This window comes from Athene noctua, chromosome 1, assembly GCF_965140245.1.
Source record: "Athene noctua chromosome 1, bAthNoc1.hap1.1, whole genome shotgun sequence".
Taxonomy (NCBI): Eukaryota; Metazoa; Chordata; class Aves; order Strigiformes; family Strigidae; genus Athene; species Athene noctua.
The window spans coordinates 198972689-198990848 of record NC_134037.1 but is presented as its reverse complement, the minus strand read 5'-3'; the positions used below and the strand labels follow the sequence as shown (position 1 = coordinate 198990848).

The 18160-nt window shown below is 36.0% G+C and overlaps 1 protein-coding gene across 6 annotated transcripts in view; it reads left to right on the top strand.

Moving 5' to 3' along the window:
• Window positions 1-18160, top strand: part of ATP11A (ATPase phospholipid transporting 11A) — a 130609-nt gene that overhangs the window by 55039 nt on the left and 57410 nt on the right. For all 6 annotated transcript variants that reach the window (XM_074910087.1, XM_074910115.1, XM_074910079.1 and 3 more), the window contains exon 2: window positions 7604-7726. In XM_074910087.1, the coding sequence (XP_074766188.1) occupies window positions 7604-7726 (123 nt within the window). The remainder of the gene's footprint in view (window positions 1-7603; window positions 7727-18160) is intronic.

Below are 18160 nucleotides of genomic sequence, written 5' to 3'. Positions count from 1 at the left end.
TTAACAAGGAAGAAGGAAGATGCTTTTTTGGTGGGAAAACTGCAATCTATTTCTCTAGTGAAAGCAGGAATAGAGAGGTCTCCTGCTCAGCTGTGTGTCAGTAAACTGCAGAGTGCCATAATTAACTAAGTAATTTTTTTGTCCATAGCTCACCTGAACAATTGAGAAAGTGGCTAATACATAGTTGACATATTTTGAGAACCCTTGTATTAAGTGTAAAGCAGCATATGAAAGCCCATATCTTTTGTCTTTGTTCTGGAATCCAGGCCAGAAATTTGACTCTTACCCTTGCTTTTTCATTTAGGTGTAGTCATAGCATGTTTTTGGCCTGAGGGTCTGGCAGGACTGCCACTCTGTTGCAGGTAGGGTAGGTATAGTACAGAAATACAGTTTTGTTTAGAGCTTGTTTGAAGAGCAGCACTTCTGAGAGTGAACAGAAGATAGACAAATAAATTGAATATTAGGTTTATTGTCTGCTAAAATCTATGTAGAAGGTGTTTCCACACTGGCTAGTTCTGATTGTGTCCATGTGAAGGCTGATGGTATAGTAATTTACTGCTCTAAATTTAAAGTGTATTTTTAGAATATGTCCCCTTTTGAATAACCTGAAGCTCCTCTAAGAACACCACTTAGGAATGCTTTTTAGTTGCGTCTGATTTTGTCAGTCTTGCCAATGCACATTGTCTCCATATGTGTTAACTAGTGCTTTTGAAAAGGTTGACAGCAGGCATTTTTGCTTGATTTTTATTAACTTGTTTTCTTTTATATGAAGATACTAAATAGTATGGTGTATCTGTGGCTTTATTACCTATTTTTAAACTAATGAAAACAATCTGCTGCTTGTCTCCCTCCATCCTCCTGTCTCTTCAGAATCTATAAAAATATTTCTAAAAACTTCAAATAATTTTCTGACCTGAAAATGTTTTTCTTTAAAATGTTTCTTAATGAATTACTGCAGATAGAAGTATTTCATGGTAACTAAGAGTAAAAACCCCTTACATTCAAAGTATCTGTATAGCTCTCTCTTTTTTAAAGTATCTTTACAGATTCTCTCAGAGTTTGAGTGGCACTGCATGCAAATCTTAGTGACATTTAGTTGCCTTGTAAGAAACAAAATTGCTCTTGTTTTGCAGCTTCTGTTAGCACTGAAGGAAGCTGTAAACTTTCTCCACAAACCTTAATTTGGTCTGGAGCTACTTAAACTTGACATAATTAATTAAAGTGCTACAGCTGTCAGATATCATGTGTCTTCTGTGACACTTTCTTTTCTACCTTTTCTTATCACTTCTATTTGGAGTATCATTTGTTTCACATTTGCTTTTCTAATTGCAAGTGAGACAGTCTTGAAAGGATTTCCATGTAGTAGTTTTTGACTGGGGCTGGGGAGACATGCAAGGAGGCACACAGTCTCCCTCTCCCACTGGCAGGAAGGAGCAAAATATGTTGGAACTGGTACAGTGGGAGGAAGGAGAAGAAATGAAGCAAAAGCATTTTCCCAGCTGTACAGTAGTTCACGTATTTCACAGCTCTACTTTTCTATCAATGTCCCAGTGATTCTTTGAAAATGATTGATGGTACCATATGTGAAAGGAATAGGAAACTCTTTTCTGTATCACCACTTTTATTGATACTCTTCATGGAAATAAGGAAACTAAATGAGATTCTTTCTCTTGAAGAGAAAGCACAAGCATCACAAATAGCTGTACCTAATTGGCCAGAATGTCAGCAATATTTGGAGTTTCAATTGATCACTTATGAAAGATCTTAATCTTGCTTGAATAATTTGGGTTAGTTTTTATGTGTTTGAGACAAAGAATTACTGTAACTCCTTTTTTTGGGAGGAATACAGATCACTGACCTTGTCATCCATGAAGTCAAATGATTCAACCACTCAAGTATAGAGTACATGGAATTCAGTTAAGGGTGATGCACCAAACTGGAAATCAGAAAGGAGAACTCGACTGTCTACAAAGTGCTATATTAGAATGTCACTGATGTGACATGATTGGAATATAGCTGTGTTAAGACAGCTCCAAAACACTTTTATTTTAAGTACAGTGCTCAAGAAGACATGAACTGGAAGGCTGAGATAAATTTATGTTAAGTACACATACAGAAATGTTAGGTATTTTACAGAAACTGGAATATTTGCCATTGTGTCAGAATGTTTCTTCTAACCACTTTGAATTATAAAACTTCACATGATTCCGTTGTCATATTTTTGCATTTCCCCTTTACGACTTCAAGCAATTTCACTTCATGCAGCCTATTGCTATGAAGCCATTTCCCCTTCTGCTTGTATGCACAAGACACTTGCAGGAGATGGAAAGAAGGATCAGAAAACCAGGATACACCAAACGGTATAGGTATGGCTTTGTTAGGAAACTTACTTGTGGACCTAGCACTTTTTTCTGTAGTTAATATATACATGGCTTTGCTTCTAATCACATTCCCTTACTTGAGATCCATAAATAAAATAAGCTATTTGAAGTCAAAGAACATTTATTTTCTTTCTTCTCTCACTGCATATACTTATGTCCAAGGTCATGTGATTTGTAGGCAATTGTATTGGGAAAGTGTTATTTTCAAATATTATTTCTGATGAAAAACGCCATGCCAGGATTTAAAATGCATTTGCGGAAAAGAAACGCGGTAGTAAATATTCTGTAGCAATGGTGTAAGGCAACAGATCCCATGACAAGGACATCTCCCATAGGAAATCTGTTAATAGGAGTTTTGGGGGAGAGAGTAGTTCTGCTTTTTTTGTGGTTGCCTTTAAGTGTTGCATATTGGAATTCCATTAAATTAGTGATCTAATGGCATATGCCCATATGGCTTATAGGTGCATGAAATAATTTACTTTATTTACAGTACCTAATATTAAGGTAGTTCTTCATATTATAGAACCTGATAGGAAATGTATCTGATAATACTATGTTTGAATTATTTTATCTGTGCCACTCTATATTCATATGAAACATAAAAAAAAAAATCTTAACAGCTTTTATATTTACTCTTTATTGTAAGCTTCATTCATTCATATGGAGGGCTGATATAATGCTGTGGAGAAAAAGTAAATCTTAAGTGCTCTATGTAGGCCTTAGTGAGTTTGCCTAACATTTAAAATCTTACTAAGATTCTTGAAGTGCATGAGAACTTCACTCTTTTTTTCCACAAAGAAATACATGTAAATTAATGAGTTTTTTTGCAAAGTGGGCTATTTAAATTCTTAATCTCTTCTACATTTCCTGTAATTGCTAGCCAGTAAAGGTTTAATTATTTTTTTTTTATTTCCTTAGAGGGATTCTGCTTTTTATCATTTATAGATCGGATGTACCTTTAAAAGGACAGTGGATTTTATTAGATTTGGAAAGGTTAGGTAAAAATTTGCACACTGGGCCATTGATTGCATCAGGAGATGGCTGCATGTTTACCTTCAGAAGGGTGCTGAGTCAAATGTAAAAGAGCAGGTACTCGATACATTTGACAAATGAAGACAAAGATGAGATTATATAATCTCATGGTTTGTTAAATAGCATATGATAAATAAAGACAGTTTGCTTAAGATATTAGAAAGGAAAATTAGTTCCTTTTTTTTTCTACTTTAGTGAATTACATCTTTCTGAGGTATTGAAGTTGATTCTCCCCACTGAATGAAAAATTAGAAATGGCATTTTGTAGTGCAGAGCTGTTGTATCTAATTAGATATGAGCAAAATATTTTACATGGGTAAGTGTTCTCACACTGCACACCATTAGTTCTTCGTGCAGATTTTGAGTGATAATAGCTTGTCAGTATCTGTTATCCTAAAACTCTGAAGTGATTGAGCAGCTGTGTGTTCCCTGTGCAGTTTTAACAATGGTGCTAATTGCTTTCTTGACATCAAATAGTGTTTTATTGAAATACCAGGCTCTTGCCAAAGTCTGTCTCTATGTGTGTAAAGTATTTATGTGAAAGAACTTGAGTTACAGATTGTGTGAACAAGGCTATAGCTGATGCTGAGAATTCATTACTGTCAAATTTGTGGTTTGAGTGTACTGTCAACTTACGATGCTTTCTGAGAAGGCAGTTAGCAAAAGTAGGAGACAATATTCTTCAACAAAGTGGTCTTACAGCCTGGCTAGGGCAGATTTTAGCTGAGTTTTCAGCTGTACTTAATGCGTATTCATTTATGTTAGTAGTGTTGGTGTTTACATTATTTGGAGAGAGAATGTAATTTTGAACCAAAGATTTGCTACTAATTACACCCAAATTACCAGTTCAGGCGGAGAGTCAGTAAATGTCATTCAGTGTTTCCACTGATTTCCAAACTATGAGTCAAATCTCTTCACTAAATACTTGGAAAAGCTTAGAATCTTTCAAGGTCAGTTACTTTTCCAGGAGCAACCACTAGAATCTTCCTATCATACTTTTGCTGTCACCTGTTGAATACTACACTGCTTATCTTTTCAGATAGTATGTTTTTATTTAAATTTAGATAAAAATTAGCAGAGTAGCATGAAGGTGAATCTTAAGCTAGTTTCAATTTGGTTTTTAAACTGGTAGAATAAGCTGCACAAGTATTTGAACTTATACATGCATTAGGGTATAATCCTGTTAATTGGCTCTATTTAGCTTTACATAAAAATGAGTCTTTTGCTGGTCTTTGCATTCTGTATTGCTGACCCTGCTTGAAAGAGTAAAAACTAAGTAATGCATTTTCATTGATGTGCCAGTGTGACTAGGCCTCGGTACACTGAGCTTTATACTGTAAATAGAAGCAGATAATGCTAAGGTTTATTTATGGTTTCTTGAACATATCCTTAATGGGCTTAAGTGATAGAACTTAAAAAAAAAAATGTTCCTTGTTCTAGCAGCAGCACATTGCTTTTTTTCAGTTGCCCTACTGTTATTCTGTAAATGATTTCTCATGTGCAATACCTAAACATCAAAAGAATTATCTCAATGTGTTTGGCTTTGTAGGCTAGCATTACCAGACATTCAGTTGGTGTGTTTTGATTTCTCTGTGGCATATGTCCTGATTTATAGTGCTGTTGTCTAAAAAAGTCTTTTTCTGCTTCGTGCAAATGAGTTTCCTTGTGGTCATACTGAATAATGCATGCTACTTTTTTGCATTGCACTTTTACCTCACTGAAAAACGTAGTCTTACTCTTCCCTGCTGAATTTTGACACTTGGACTGTAAATTATTTTGGGTTTTGAAGTTGTGTAATTAGGTTAGTAAAGTGCATTTATTTTCTATTCTTTATTAACATATCAAAAAATAAAAAAACATTCTGTGCTAGCAGATATTTTAAATTCGACACGGTTTTGTACTTTACCATGCATTGATAAATGCCACACAAAAACCAGATCCAACTAAGCTAACAGATGAGATCGTCTTGATTTTATGTCCATGCTTAAAGTAAATTTTGCAGAAGGGTTCTTCAGGGATGCAAATTCCAGGTTTTGAAATTAACTTGAGTTTACTTAGTGTTAACACACTACTCCAGGGCCATCAGACCTTTAAAAACTGGTAGTAATACACGAGGATGCCATTTAGATCTTTTGTACTTCCTAGCTTGATAGGTAATTTCAGAGGACTTTTTTAACTGAGACATAATGCAGATCTGTTTATACTGTGAAATTTTTAAAAAGTGCTTTTCTGAACTAATAATATCCATGTCAGGCTGTCTTAGGTTGTCTCCATAATAAGTATAACAGATAAATTGTCAGTCTGGGCCTGTATAGGGGGAAGGAGAAGCCACGGGATTTTTTTCTTGATGTTCAAAGATTCATGTGTTGAATACCCATTAGCCCTTTATGCAATCGTCTCTGAATTCAGGCACTTAAAAGCAATACAAAGATTACTCCTGATACAGTTATGTCTGGAATGTCCTTTGTAACGAAAAATTAAACATTGTACTATTTAATCTACTACTTGGGAATATCTTGCACTCTTGCATTTCTAGGAGTATTACTTGTCACAAGTGTCAATAAATGACTTCTGTGCATTATACATTCCAGTGCACTGACAAGGTAAAATATATTGTGTTCAAATAAAATGATAAAAGATACCACATTTTGTTCTTGGCATTGAGGGAAGGTGGAATGTGGAAACATTTTCCTTGCTTTTTTTCTTTACAAAATATTTTAGCTTGCTGAAAGAATCCTACCTGGTCTTCAGAAGTAGGCTCAATGCGTTTGCTTTTTCAGTTGTGACAAGTCCAGTCAGTGATATGGGAGAAGTTGTTTCGCTGGAAAATCGGTGTAATTTTTAAACTAACCCACATCCGAATTTCAGGCCCACACTGGAGGGATCTGATAAATGAGAAATGTTGTATGTGCACTTTTTCACTGGGTGAGGGATAGTTACAGACCTTTGCATAAACTGTGACTAGGCCATTGGTGTGTCGTATGAATGGCTATCTAATAAAAACTTGGTTTTACTTCTTCAGTTTTATGCTCAGTTTTGTAATTTTGGCCTTTTGTACCTTCTGAACACAATGCCTTTATTTTTCTGTACTATGCAAGAATTAGTAATGATTTAGGGACTTTTAAGTAGTTCTAGAATAAATGTTTTGGACAGCAGAAATTGCTTTTCTTTAAGCCTCTTCACTTTATATTTTACTTCAGGACTACTTAGCTATTCTGTGGCTAATAGTCTGAGTTCAGTAGGTGTTCCTTCTATATTTTGAAGCTCCTTCCCCACGCTGTCATGAACATCATGAAGTATTACAGATGTATTCTGTACTTGAGACACAGTTTTCATATAGTAGACAGAAATTAGTAAGACTGTGATGAACATTTTGTAATCAAAGTCTCTTAAATATTTCTAATTAAAAAAAAATTCAGTCATTTTATTCTTATGTAAATACTTTTCTACAGTGATATGTATGGGTTTTTCTACAGTGAATTGAAAGCATAGAGGTGCCAATTTTGGACAAGCTGTAGGTGTGGTGGAGTTTCATGATGCAAATATATGAACGTTTTACTTTGGCTTGCCTACTTTTTTTTTTTCTAGTTGCAGACACATTAAAGAGCAAGGGATCTGAGTTGACAAGCTGAAGTCTTTTCCTGGCCATCTAAGGGTCTCTAAGCTCGTTTGTTATTAACGAGAAATCCCGGTAATGTTATTAACAGGAAATCATTAGTATTTCAGAGAATAGTTTCACTTGCTGCAAATAAAAAAACAATTTATGGCTGGCTAATCTTAAAAATGAGATGTACTTGTCATAGATATAAACGTTTAATTTCCACTGATTAAAAACTAGTGGTAAAATGGGAAACAACCATGTAAACACTAAACATCTCATTTGATTGAGGAAAATCTTACGACATTCTTCTTTTTTCAGTCATAAAACTAAAAAGTCAGAATAGTAATTTTAATGGATTCATCTTTATTGCCTTAAGGGAAAGTGCAATGCAGTTAAGGGAGAGTTTTGACAATTGACTTAGTTTTATCTGTGTTAGTGGTTTTGAGATTATACAGAGAAGTGTGAGGGGTCATGCACTGATGGCTGTTTGTGTTAATGACCCGACGCATGATTAGTTAATTTAGCGTGTGACTCATTTTACAGCAGAAATACTGAGTGAACTGACACAATGCCTGTTTTTCCCTCATAGTGTGCTGGAGAAGAAAATTGGGTGGACAGTCGGACAGTTTACATTGGGCATCGTGAACCACCTCCAGGCACTGAAGCGTACATTCCACAGAGATTTCCAGATAACCGAATAGTTTCATCAAAGGTAATAGTATTTTATTTCATTCATTTACATAAATCAGATTAAGTTATTCTCTATTCATTTATTTCCTTCAAGATTTTCTTCCTATGCTTCCTATATATTTTTCCTTTCCATTACTGGCAAAGCTAAAATGAAGGTATCTTGAGTTTCTTCCACAAAAAAATAATTGCCAAACTGCCTCTAACCTTAACAGGAATAGAATGACTTCTCCAGTGTTTACTATAGTACATAATGAAGTCTTAGAGCGATAGTGTGCTTTTCCACAAAGGAGTAAAAAAACTTTTTAGTTGGTGCAACCCTGGAGTAAAAAAGTCTTCCCCAGGAAAGACTACATCCTTTGTAATCTAAAGCAATTCTTCAAAGTACAAGAAAGTATGATCGATGTAAGTGCTCATTAAATGAAGTTGTCTCCACAATAACGGTGCCCTTCCTTTCAAACGCTCATATTGACATAACCCCATAGAAATAATATCCTTTGTTATGCATGTACAAGTGAATCATTCTTAAACTCTTGGTATTGTGATACATTAACTTTAGAAACTTTTAGAAACTTTTCAGTTGTCCCTCACTTTAACTAGTAAATCTTTCCATAATCTTTAGCAGCTTTCTGTGAGCAGTTGGGTTGTTCAGAGTCTCCACCTGTTTAGACTGGCTTGCTTTAGCTGATGGTTTGTACTGCGGTGGCATGGAAAACTGAACATTTACAGCTTATTGCATGGCTAATACCCCAAGAACTTCAAGTTTTCAATGTGCTTAGATTTTAATCTTCATGAGCACACACCTCCAGCCAATTATGAAATAATGAATTCAGAAGACTAGCTCCTCTACTGGGAATCTTTTTTCAGCAGTGGCTCAGATCCACAGACTCATTTTAAGAACCTTAGTAGAGCACTGTGATCTCAAGGAACCTTTTTGGATCTGAACGCTTGCCATCCATTAATATAATGGCAAAGCTATAATAAACCCCACACTTTTCTCAAACTGTCTCATTTCTTATGTGAAATTTTGTATTTTACTAATTTTACTACTTTCTTTCTGTAATTCATTCAAATACAGTATGATAACAAACAGCATAGTATTTAGGGCTCTTTAATTGGATAAAACCTTTGAAAGGTAGTACAGTAAATAATCCAGATGGAGTACAGTCAGACTAGTACATTTGGAAATCCTGTGCTATACACATTAATTTGTATTGCTTTTTGGATGAAAAGTAAATACATTATGCAAATCTTTCTACTCCTGTGACACTTATTTTTTTAATCTCGTACATCTCATCTAGAATGTACATAAATAAAGGCATTGAAGTTACTGCTCATACTTTTTGAAATAAAACATTGTCCACAACTCTGCAAGATGCTTGAGGTCTTTTTATGATGTTGAAATTAGTGGAAGTTTCAAGTTACTGTACTTTGCAGAGTGAGACTTTTAAGTATGACTTAAACCTGGACTGAGCTGAGGATCCCTGCCAGCAATTAGTAAATATGTATGATTTCAACTAGTTCCAGAAAGAGACTTCACTGTGGTTTTATTTGGATATAAAGCATGTTCAGTTAAATGGTGTAAATGTTAAACTCTTTAGTTGTGAACTGTATCTGTAAACAGTTTTCCATAAACAAAAGATTACTAGTGGAAATAATTTTTTTATATATACAATGCTTCTCAAATTTTCTGTTTATTGATTAAACTTCTCGCACTTAAAAAATAAAATGTAAGTTGTCTTTGTGAAGGTAAATACAGTGATGATATTTCAGGAGGGAACAGAGTTCACATAAATGTTTTACAATATTGAACAGTTCCTGAGACTGCTGAAAGCTCAGTTTTAATGACAGTTGTCTTTCGATAAGAATTTACTATGCTTTCTTGCCTATACTGTCACTTTCAAGTAAGCTGTTATTCACATGCTCTATCCCAAGCAGCCTGAGCATGACTTGGCTTTCATTCATTCTGGTTCTGTAAGCTAGCTAGCTCTTAACCTTTCGGTCTGTCCTTGTCACTTGCTCCCTTATGAACACTCTGGAGGGTCACCTGCCACAGATTAGGGAACAAAGACATAAGCCTCATGAAAGATGATCAAATGTACAAAATTAAGATGGGAAAAATAATAATTTTTAGAGTAAAATAGACATACACATAAGCACACTGTATAATGTTACCTCAACCATGAAGGATATTTGCTTTGTCTTTCTTCAGTAAGACAGTAACTTTCAGCTGTGCTTTTATAGGTCTTTAATGCTTATATAAGAAAGGATATGATTACTCTTCAAGGATGAGGAACTCTGAACTTCCAAGTACAGATTTTAACAATTTAGGACAAACTGAATTTCTGAAAAGGGTAGCTTAAAACCATGAAGAAACCTCATCAATTAGACTATCTGTATGCTCTGTACTTACAAATGTCCTATTATAAAGCCCTGAAAAAAGATGACAGCTTGAAATAACTGTGGAAGGCTAAGGTTCATATTATTTCCTTCCAAAGGTAAGCTTTACTGTGCTTCACTAGAGCTTTCCTGGTGTCAGCAAGATAATAATTTGATTCCAGTACAGAGGGATATTTCTTGTATATTGCAGTGGCACTGTGGAATGACATATTGTTGGTCATGAAAAATAGTATCTAGACAGACCTTGGCAAGACAAAAATGCTCTTGCTGTTTGATGTGTTAATTCAATTATGATTTTAACAACACATTACAAAAAGGCTGTGTTGAAATAATAAAAGGTAATAATTTATGTCTCTTGGATTGTGCATGCACTTTGCTCCATGTTCTAGAGGTAGTGACCTTTGTGGAGTCTTATGTTGGTCTAACTTTTAGCTACTTCAGCTGCCTAGGGTGTTAGCCTTTAAAGTAGCTGTTGTGTGCCCTTGATTGAATATATCATATGATAGTGATGCAGCATGGCAAAATATCATCTGGTAGAAAATCCTAATGTTTCAAATGAGAAGAAGAAAAAGTAATTGAATTGGCAGAGGTTGCTTTTTTCTTTAAAGACTATTCACATTTTGAAATTATTTACTGTTTAGTAGAACTGCCATGTCAAAAGGAAAGTAAATTAAACTATGCAGCAGTAACAGTTAACAGCACTTGGTGGGTAACAACTTTTTCCCTTCTTCTGAAACAGGATAACAAAAGGGTTGTTTTTTTTTTTAAAGACTGATAAGTTACAAATTAACTTTTTAATGTGAAACTTCCTTAAGGTCCAAGCTTCATATTTCTATGCTGGGAGTATCACAGTCAGTATGCTAAACAGAGTATCTGTACATACATAGTAGTATATGGATGTGCCTGACCAGCTAAGAATTGCCAGAGACTCATTTGGCACAGTAGGTTGTCACAAGCAGTAGCTGCGTAGGGAAGAATGAATGAACAAGTAATCATGGAGTGATACTTCACCCAAATACTCTTAGTATTTGCTAATCTGTGATTTAGCCATTTGCAAGTCAAAAGTGATGATTTTGTACTAAATAAATCCTAAATGGATTTCTCCTCTGTGAATTTCTTCAATACTCTTTGAGCCCATGTAAATTTTCAGAGTATGTAGTTAAGGCACAGTTAAATTGTAGAAATCTTTGCCAAAAGAAACTATGAACCTTCATTTTGAAGCTTTTAGATGCTAATTTCAGTTGATGTTCCAAGTCCTTGAACCTGAGAACAACTGTAATCTCCTGTTTATCATCTTAACTTTGTAGTGATCTTTCACTATGTTCCTTTCCAGGCTGAATAACCTTAGTCTGTTCAATAATTGCTTGTGTGGAAGGTAGTTCATATCTTTGCTCAGATTCAGTCTGTACCTTCTCCCAAGCCAGCCACTGAGTTTTTAAGGTGGAGAAATGCACGAAGCATTCAATGTATAGGCAAACTATGGATTTATACTGTGACATAATGATGGGTTAAGTTCTTTACTTATTAGTTAAAAATTCCTAACATTCAAATTCCTTTTGCTGACATTGACTCAATATCTTTATAGAACTGCTATGCTTCAAGAACTTCATTAATTTGTAGATAAAGTAGGGATTTGCATCTCCTATTCTAGCTGAATCTGTGAACTGAAGACTAATTGGATGTGTACATTTGTCTCTTGAACACAGATGAAGGGTCTGGAGCACAGGTCATATGAGGAGCGGCTGAGGGAACTGGGGGTGTTTAGTCTGGAGAAGAGGAGGCTGAGGGGAGACCTCATCGCCCTCTACAGCTACCTGAAAGGAGGTTGCAGAGAGCTGGGGATGAGCCTCTTTAACTGAGTAGTAAGCAATAGTACAAGAGGTAATGGCGTCAAGTTGTGCCAGGAAAGGTTTAGACTGGATATTAGGAAGCATTTCTTTCCAGAAGGGTTTGTTAGGTGTTGGAATGGGCTGCCCAGGGAGGTGGTGGAGTCCCCATCCCTGGAGGTGTTTAAGAGTCAGGTCGACATAGCACTGAGGGATATGGTGTAGTTGGGAACTGTCAATGTTAGGTTAATAGTTGGACTAGGTGATCTTCAAGGTCTTTTCCAACCTAGACCATTGTGTGATTCTGTGAATGTCGTATAGAAAAATCTTTATTGAGGGAACAATATGGAGTTATCTAAGAACATGTTTCATTACAGCTGCTTACTGCTTTTGACAGAACCGAAAGAATGAACCAGAGGGAAGAACCAGAAATTTCAGAGATGTCAGGATAGGAACAGCCTGTTGAATGAGTGAGCAGAAACTTCCCCATGTGTCAGACAGCTGATAAGCTTGGAAACCTCAGGAACATTCTGCATGAGGACTGATGGTTTTTTTCCATACCACCATAGAGAAAGCTGAGTTAGAGACTTAAAAAATGTTTTCTTCTTTTCAGTCTGTGGCTAATCAACACATAGTATTTTGCTTTGATGATCCTGTCCAGCTGTCAGTTGCATAAAGAGACATGTTTACAACAAAAACCCCCACTTGTGCCTGGGTCACTAATAGAACTGGATGCAGTGGGACTGTAGAAGATTCAGAAGAAGATACTGAAGAGTAGTGGAATATGACTCTTAAATGCTAGATAGAATCTACAGTGGATACGGAACTGTTACTTGAAGAATTTGCCCTAGAAAGATTTAATTCAAATTAAAGATGTGAAGTTATGAAATTCTGACTTGTACTACAGCTTTATTTCCTGTGGTTACTATAAAGAAACAATAAGGTGAACTTAGATGGAAAACTGTACTATTATTAACTTCTGCTTTGAAATGTCCAACTATATTTATGGACCAGAAGTGCTCCCAGTTTTGTTTCACAAATACTATCTTATGTTTGCATGTTTCCTTGGGACTTCTCATCAAATATTGATTGAAATAAAGATTTGTATGAGAATGGCCTGAAACAATAATGCTGCATATTGAGAATGCTGCAAATTATGAAGGAAATTACCTTCAGTGCTAATCTGATTAATTGTGAGTCATGTCAATCACAGTGATTAATAGTTAAATAAAGTTAAGTAATTTTGACATGTTTCCATGGGTGTTGTTGAAATGTTCCTTTCTTCAAGCAGAAATTCATCTCCTTGTGCTATACCTCTTCCCTGCAGCACTTGCTCTTAGTCTCATTGTAAAAACACAAAGATGGGGGCTCTGATGTTTATAAGAAATGCTAATACTGAAGCTTAAGGAAATATTAAAATGTCTCCACCAACACGAGCCACTCAGAACCCAGAGGAGACCTAGGCTGTCTGATAGCTCTTCAAGGTGATGCTTCATAACTGGAAGGATTTGTTTGGCCTTTCTAGGGCCATGACCCAACAGTTTCAAGATGAGGTGTTCAAACACAGCCCTAAACAATGACATTGGAAAGTCAAAAAAGTATCCAAAGCCCACAGTGGGAACTGGCATGCTCATGTCTGTGAAGCTGATAAATATTTGTGTGGCATGTCATGTGGGGATAGAGAGGATGGACAGACAGAAGTGCATATGGACTGGGTGCCAATGTTGTGTGTGCTTTTTAGTGTGGACATACTGATCTGCTCTAAAAGCTGCTGTAACATGGAAGCTCCCAGCTTGTGTGCAAGTTAATCCTCTGACTCACAGCCATTACTGGCTGAAGCAGAAGGTCTGATCCAACACTGCAAGGGTTAAATTGTCACGTTTGCCCAGCCATGCCAAAGGGGCAGGAGCTGTTAGCAATGAAGAAGAGTACAAGGGCTTGATGGTCAGTCAATCTCAAATGCTTCTGAATCAATTGGACCGTCTAAGGTGACAGCTCAGGGATAGCAATACCTGTGATGGGATGGGAGTGCATGAGCATACACTTCTCCTTCTAGGTATGATAATACGGTTTCCATCTGTGGACAACTGCCAGTGCCTGGAGAGAGCAAGGAAGAGCTGTTAGTTCTTGATAATCCTGTACAGGGTGGGATTTCTAGGGCAAAGGCTGTCTGCAACCTCCCTTGTGTTCCCAGGAGAAGCCATCAACCCTTCCCCTGACTCAGCCCAGAGTTAACAGTGGTATTCAACTCTCTGCTGGTACTTCCCTTAACAGGGCTTTTAAGTTAAATATTTCATGTAAGTATGGAGTGTGCTTGTATATAGTGGAAGGAAGGCAGGCAAGCAGGTCTAAACCCGCTGGGGAGGACAGGTGTAATTCTCTTCAATTACATACAGGAAAGTGAAGCTTGCTCACTCCTGCACACACTCACGCTTTCTTCTGTTTTCCTGATGCTCTCTGTGACTTCTGTCTTCTGTCATCCTTGCTGAAAGTTGTTTTTTAAAAAAATGTAATTAGATAATCTTGTAGATGCTGGGAGTTGTATTTGTCAAAGGAGTTCCTGGAGATAGAGCTCCTATTTCATAAGACTGACAGTTGCTGAACAAGTGCTATTGAAGATAGGCTTCTCTGTGGTAGAAATCCTGTTTTACCAGCAACAAAAATAGTTTTGTATGACAAAATGCATATGCTTGTTCATTCAGATATGTAGGCACTATTGGAACTATTTCCCCAAATCAGTTTCACTTTTGTACTTTCTTGGAATGTACAGGTGGCTCTTAGTGTTACATACAAAAGCCATACATGTAACAGCTTACAGTGATCCCAGTCATGTGGACATCATGTGGTGTGGAGAAAAACGGTCTCTCCCTTAGTGGAGTGATAAACACTGTGCAAGTGGTGTGCCTGTTAATACTTTCATTAAAGTATAATTAATTGTGTATTTCTACATTCATTCCAGATTTTCCTAAACATTACAAAGTGCTTTTCAACTGTTCATGGATACTACTATTCCAATTTTATTGAGTCACATATGAGCACAGAAGTCTCAAGTTTTTTGCTTGAAGTTAAGAGCTGAAACTGATTTAATACATCAAAGTACATAGATCAGTTCTGCTAGAAACTTATGTGGCTATAAGCAAGTCACTTGAGATAGGCAAGCCATACTTATGACTTGGTTCTTAGGATTTCAGCTAATTATTTATTTCCATTTTTCACATCCTTTACTATAATTTTCTCTGCCAGTTCTCTACTCTTATACAAATTCTGTTTCAAAAAAAGTAACATTTTTATAAATAAAACTAATCAAGAAAACTGTCAAACTTTTGATCAGTTATGCCCATTTTGAAGGGGGGATAGCTACATGTCTGTAATATATGTAATACTTAAATTGTTTTTACAGCATGATAATATATAAGGTATTATATATAATGTTATATGCATGCATATATATACACATATATAGTCCAGTTCTTAAGCTGGCAGCTTTAATAATATATTATCTCTTGGTAACTGGTAGGTACTATAAAAATCCATATGTTAAAAGTACGGAAGTCACTATGGACATATTCAAGTTTTGTGTATATGTCTTGATCTGTTAAAAGAAAAACACTGAAAGACATAAAGATGTGACTGCAAGATTATTATTCAGCTTTTATTCTTCTCTGAAATTTTTATCTGCAGGATGGAATCTGTTTTGCAGAAGGGATGAGAATCAGCATAGCAAGATGCCTACAAATGAGGGCTGAAGCAGCATAGACTTTTTTTGTCAGAATAGTTTTAAGCATTTACAAGAAACAGTTGAAAAGGTTGATGGAAAGGAGTGAAATCAGAGCAGGTTAGAAGAGAGATGATGACTACTGAAAACAAATAAGCTGTAAAAAAACCTGGTGTTGGCAGAACTCAATAATGAGATATGGAGTGCTTTTTTCTTATAACTCTGGCTTTTGATGTTAAGTGATTACTTAAGAAAATATCTGTCTCTTAGGATGGAAAGAGAGGCTTGAAATTTGAGCCAAAATTCTGGCATACAGATATCAAATGAAAAGGCCAAAATATAGTGTTTAAAAAAACAAAACCATTCTTAAGAAGACCCTATTTTACATTTTTTCATTCATGGGACTGGCTCTAACAAGGAGGTGTTGGAGCTGGTTAGCGAAGAGGATATGAGAATTAGTGAGATGGAGCAGGGACATGAGCGGGAATACTGTGGAGGTATGCATAAGTAGTCCAAGCACATGATTACAGAAATAGACCAGCACTGCAGGTGCTATTATGATTATAAATAGGAAGAAAACCTACTTGAATTATGCTGGTTTGACTCTAGACAGGCTGATTTAACAGTTCCTTGCACAGTGCTTCAGATGCATCTGTTTGCACAATGTATTTATCTTTTGAATGAATATGTAACTACCTTGCTGTCTTGTGTTACCTCCTGTATGCAAAAGGCATATATGTGCTCTGTCCTCTTAAGTCTTTTGCAGCAATTGGAAAAGATAAGTTAAGCCTTCCCAACTTAAAAGCTTCAAGTGCATAACTATTAGGATAACCTTATTTCCTTTAAGTGAGTTACAGTGAAAAAAACGTAGTTAAATATGCATAAACTGCTTTTCATACTTGACAAAGAGCATGACTAGAAATTATCTGCAAAAGAAATACTATTAACACTGTATCTGGGCATAGTAATCTCATGTATTAATATTTTTATTTTTAATGTCTCTTCTTCAAAGATTTTTATTTTGTTCTTGCCTAACTAGGGTAGAGAAACTGCCTTGAATGCAGTCATGAGATAAATCATGTTCTTAGGGGCAGCCACTCTGTTGTTTCTCCTGGGAGTGATTATGGTGGTTAAACATTAATCATCCATTTGTTGGTACTGCTCTGAGCTACTGTTGGCTGAGGCAGGGAAAGATCTGTCTAGACATCTTAGTGGTCTGTCTTTCTTGGCTGAACTCCTTCAAAAATTGTTACTTATCCTTTTAAGAATACACAGAATAAAGATGTACTTTGTATATCTGAAACCCAGAGTAGTAAAGAGCTAAAATTGTCAGGTTGTTTGAAAATAAAGTTTTAGTAAGTTTTCTGTGTTAAAGAAACATCCGTTTTAAGTCATGCCTCTCAGACCATAAAAGTAACCTGCTTTCGGGTTATTCACATTTATTCGGATGAGAGAGTTGCTGACCAAAGATGAATCAGTGGGAAAGACCACTGCTGGACAGGGAAAGCAGTGAACCAAGATTGGAATATGGGGAGGATCATAGATTAAGGGTAAAGATGAACATTCAGCCTTTTCATAGATTGTTGTCTTAACTAATTTACTTGACTTCCTCAATCAGTTGTTTTAAATATCTAGTCTGACCACACTATGCTATCACCACACATTTAGCCCTCTAGGAGATGGAAACAGGAAGTTACTGCATAAGCAATTTTTTATTTTATCAGTGGTGATTTGGGGAGCTTGTATAAATCATCAAACTTTGACGGTCAAAATCCTCTTTAACATGGAAAAAACACTTTTTCTATCAAGAGGTAAACAGAAACATGTAAACAGAAGTTTTTCACTGAAACCTCTATTCATTTTTCCCTCTCAGCAGTCAGAGATTCATAAAAAAATCAATGCATAAGATTAGAAAGGAGTTCATTTTCCTGATAATTAAAGTTAATGATGAAAATATACAATTATTGTCATAGACTCTAATCTATATTGTCATATATCACAGCAGCACTGAATAATTAGGAGTGTTGTGCAAGGAAAAATAATCAAGTCTAACCAGATCTCTTTCAAAATTCCTGGATAAGTAGCTGGGTAGTGGGCAGTGCAAGCGGCATTCCAGTCTCATGAAAAGTATTCTTATTGTAAGATGAGAGCGCTTGACTTCCCGGCTGTTGCATGTCTGCCTGCCTGAGTTTTGGCTTTCTCACAGGTGGTTTCATATTGAGGTAAGCATTAAGCAGGATCAGTGTTTACTTAAGGCATATTTAGAATAGATACTGATTTTTGGCACATAATAGAAAAAGAACATTCAATTCATTTGTCTTAAATACGTCCAGGTTTTAATCCCCAATGTGTAAAAAGATTACTCTACATAAAAGGGGTTTCACGTACAGCTAAGGCATGCTTCTTGAGGATCCTTTTCACCTGCAGATGTAATAAAGGTATTTTTCTTTTAGAACTCTGACTGGTTTTGCTTTCGGGACCAAATTTGGAAGATGTCTAACTCATGGCATAATTTGCC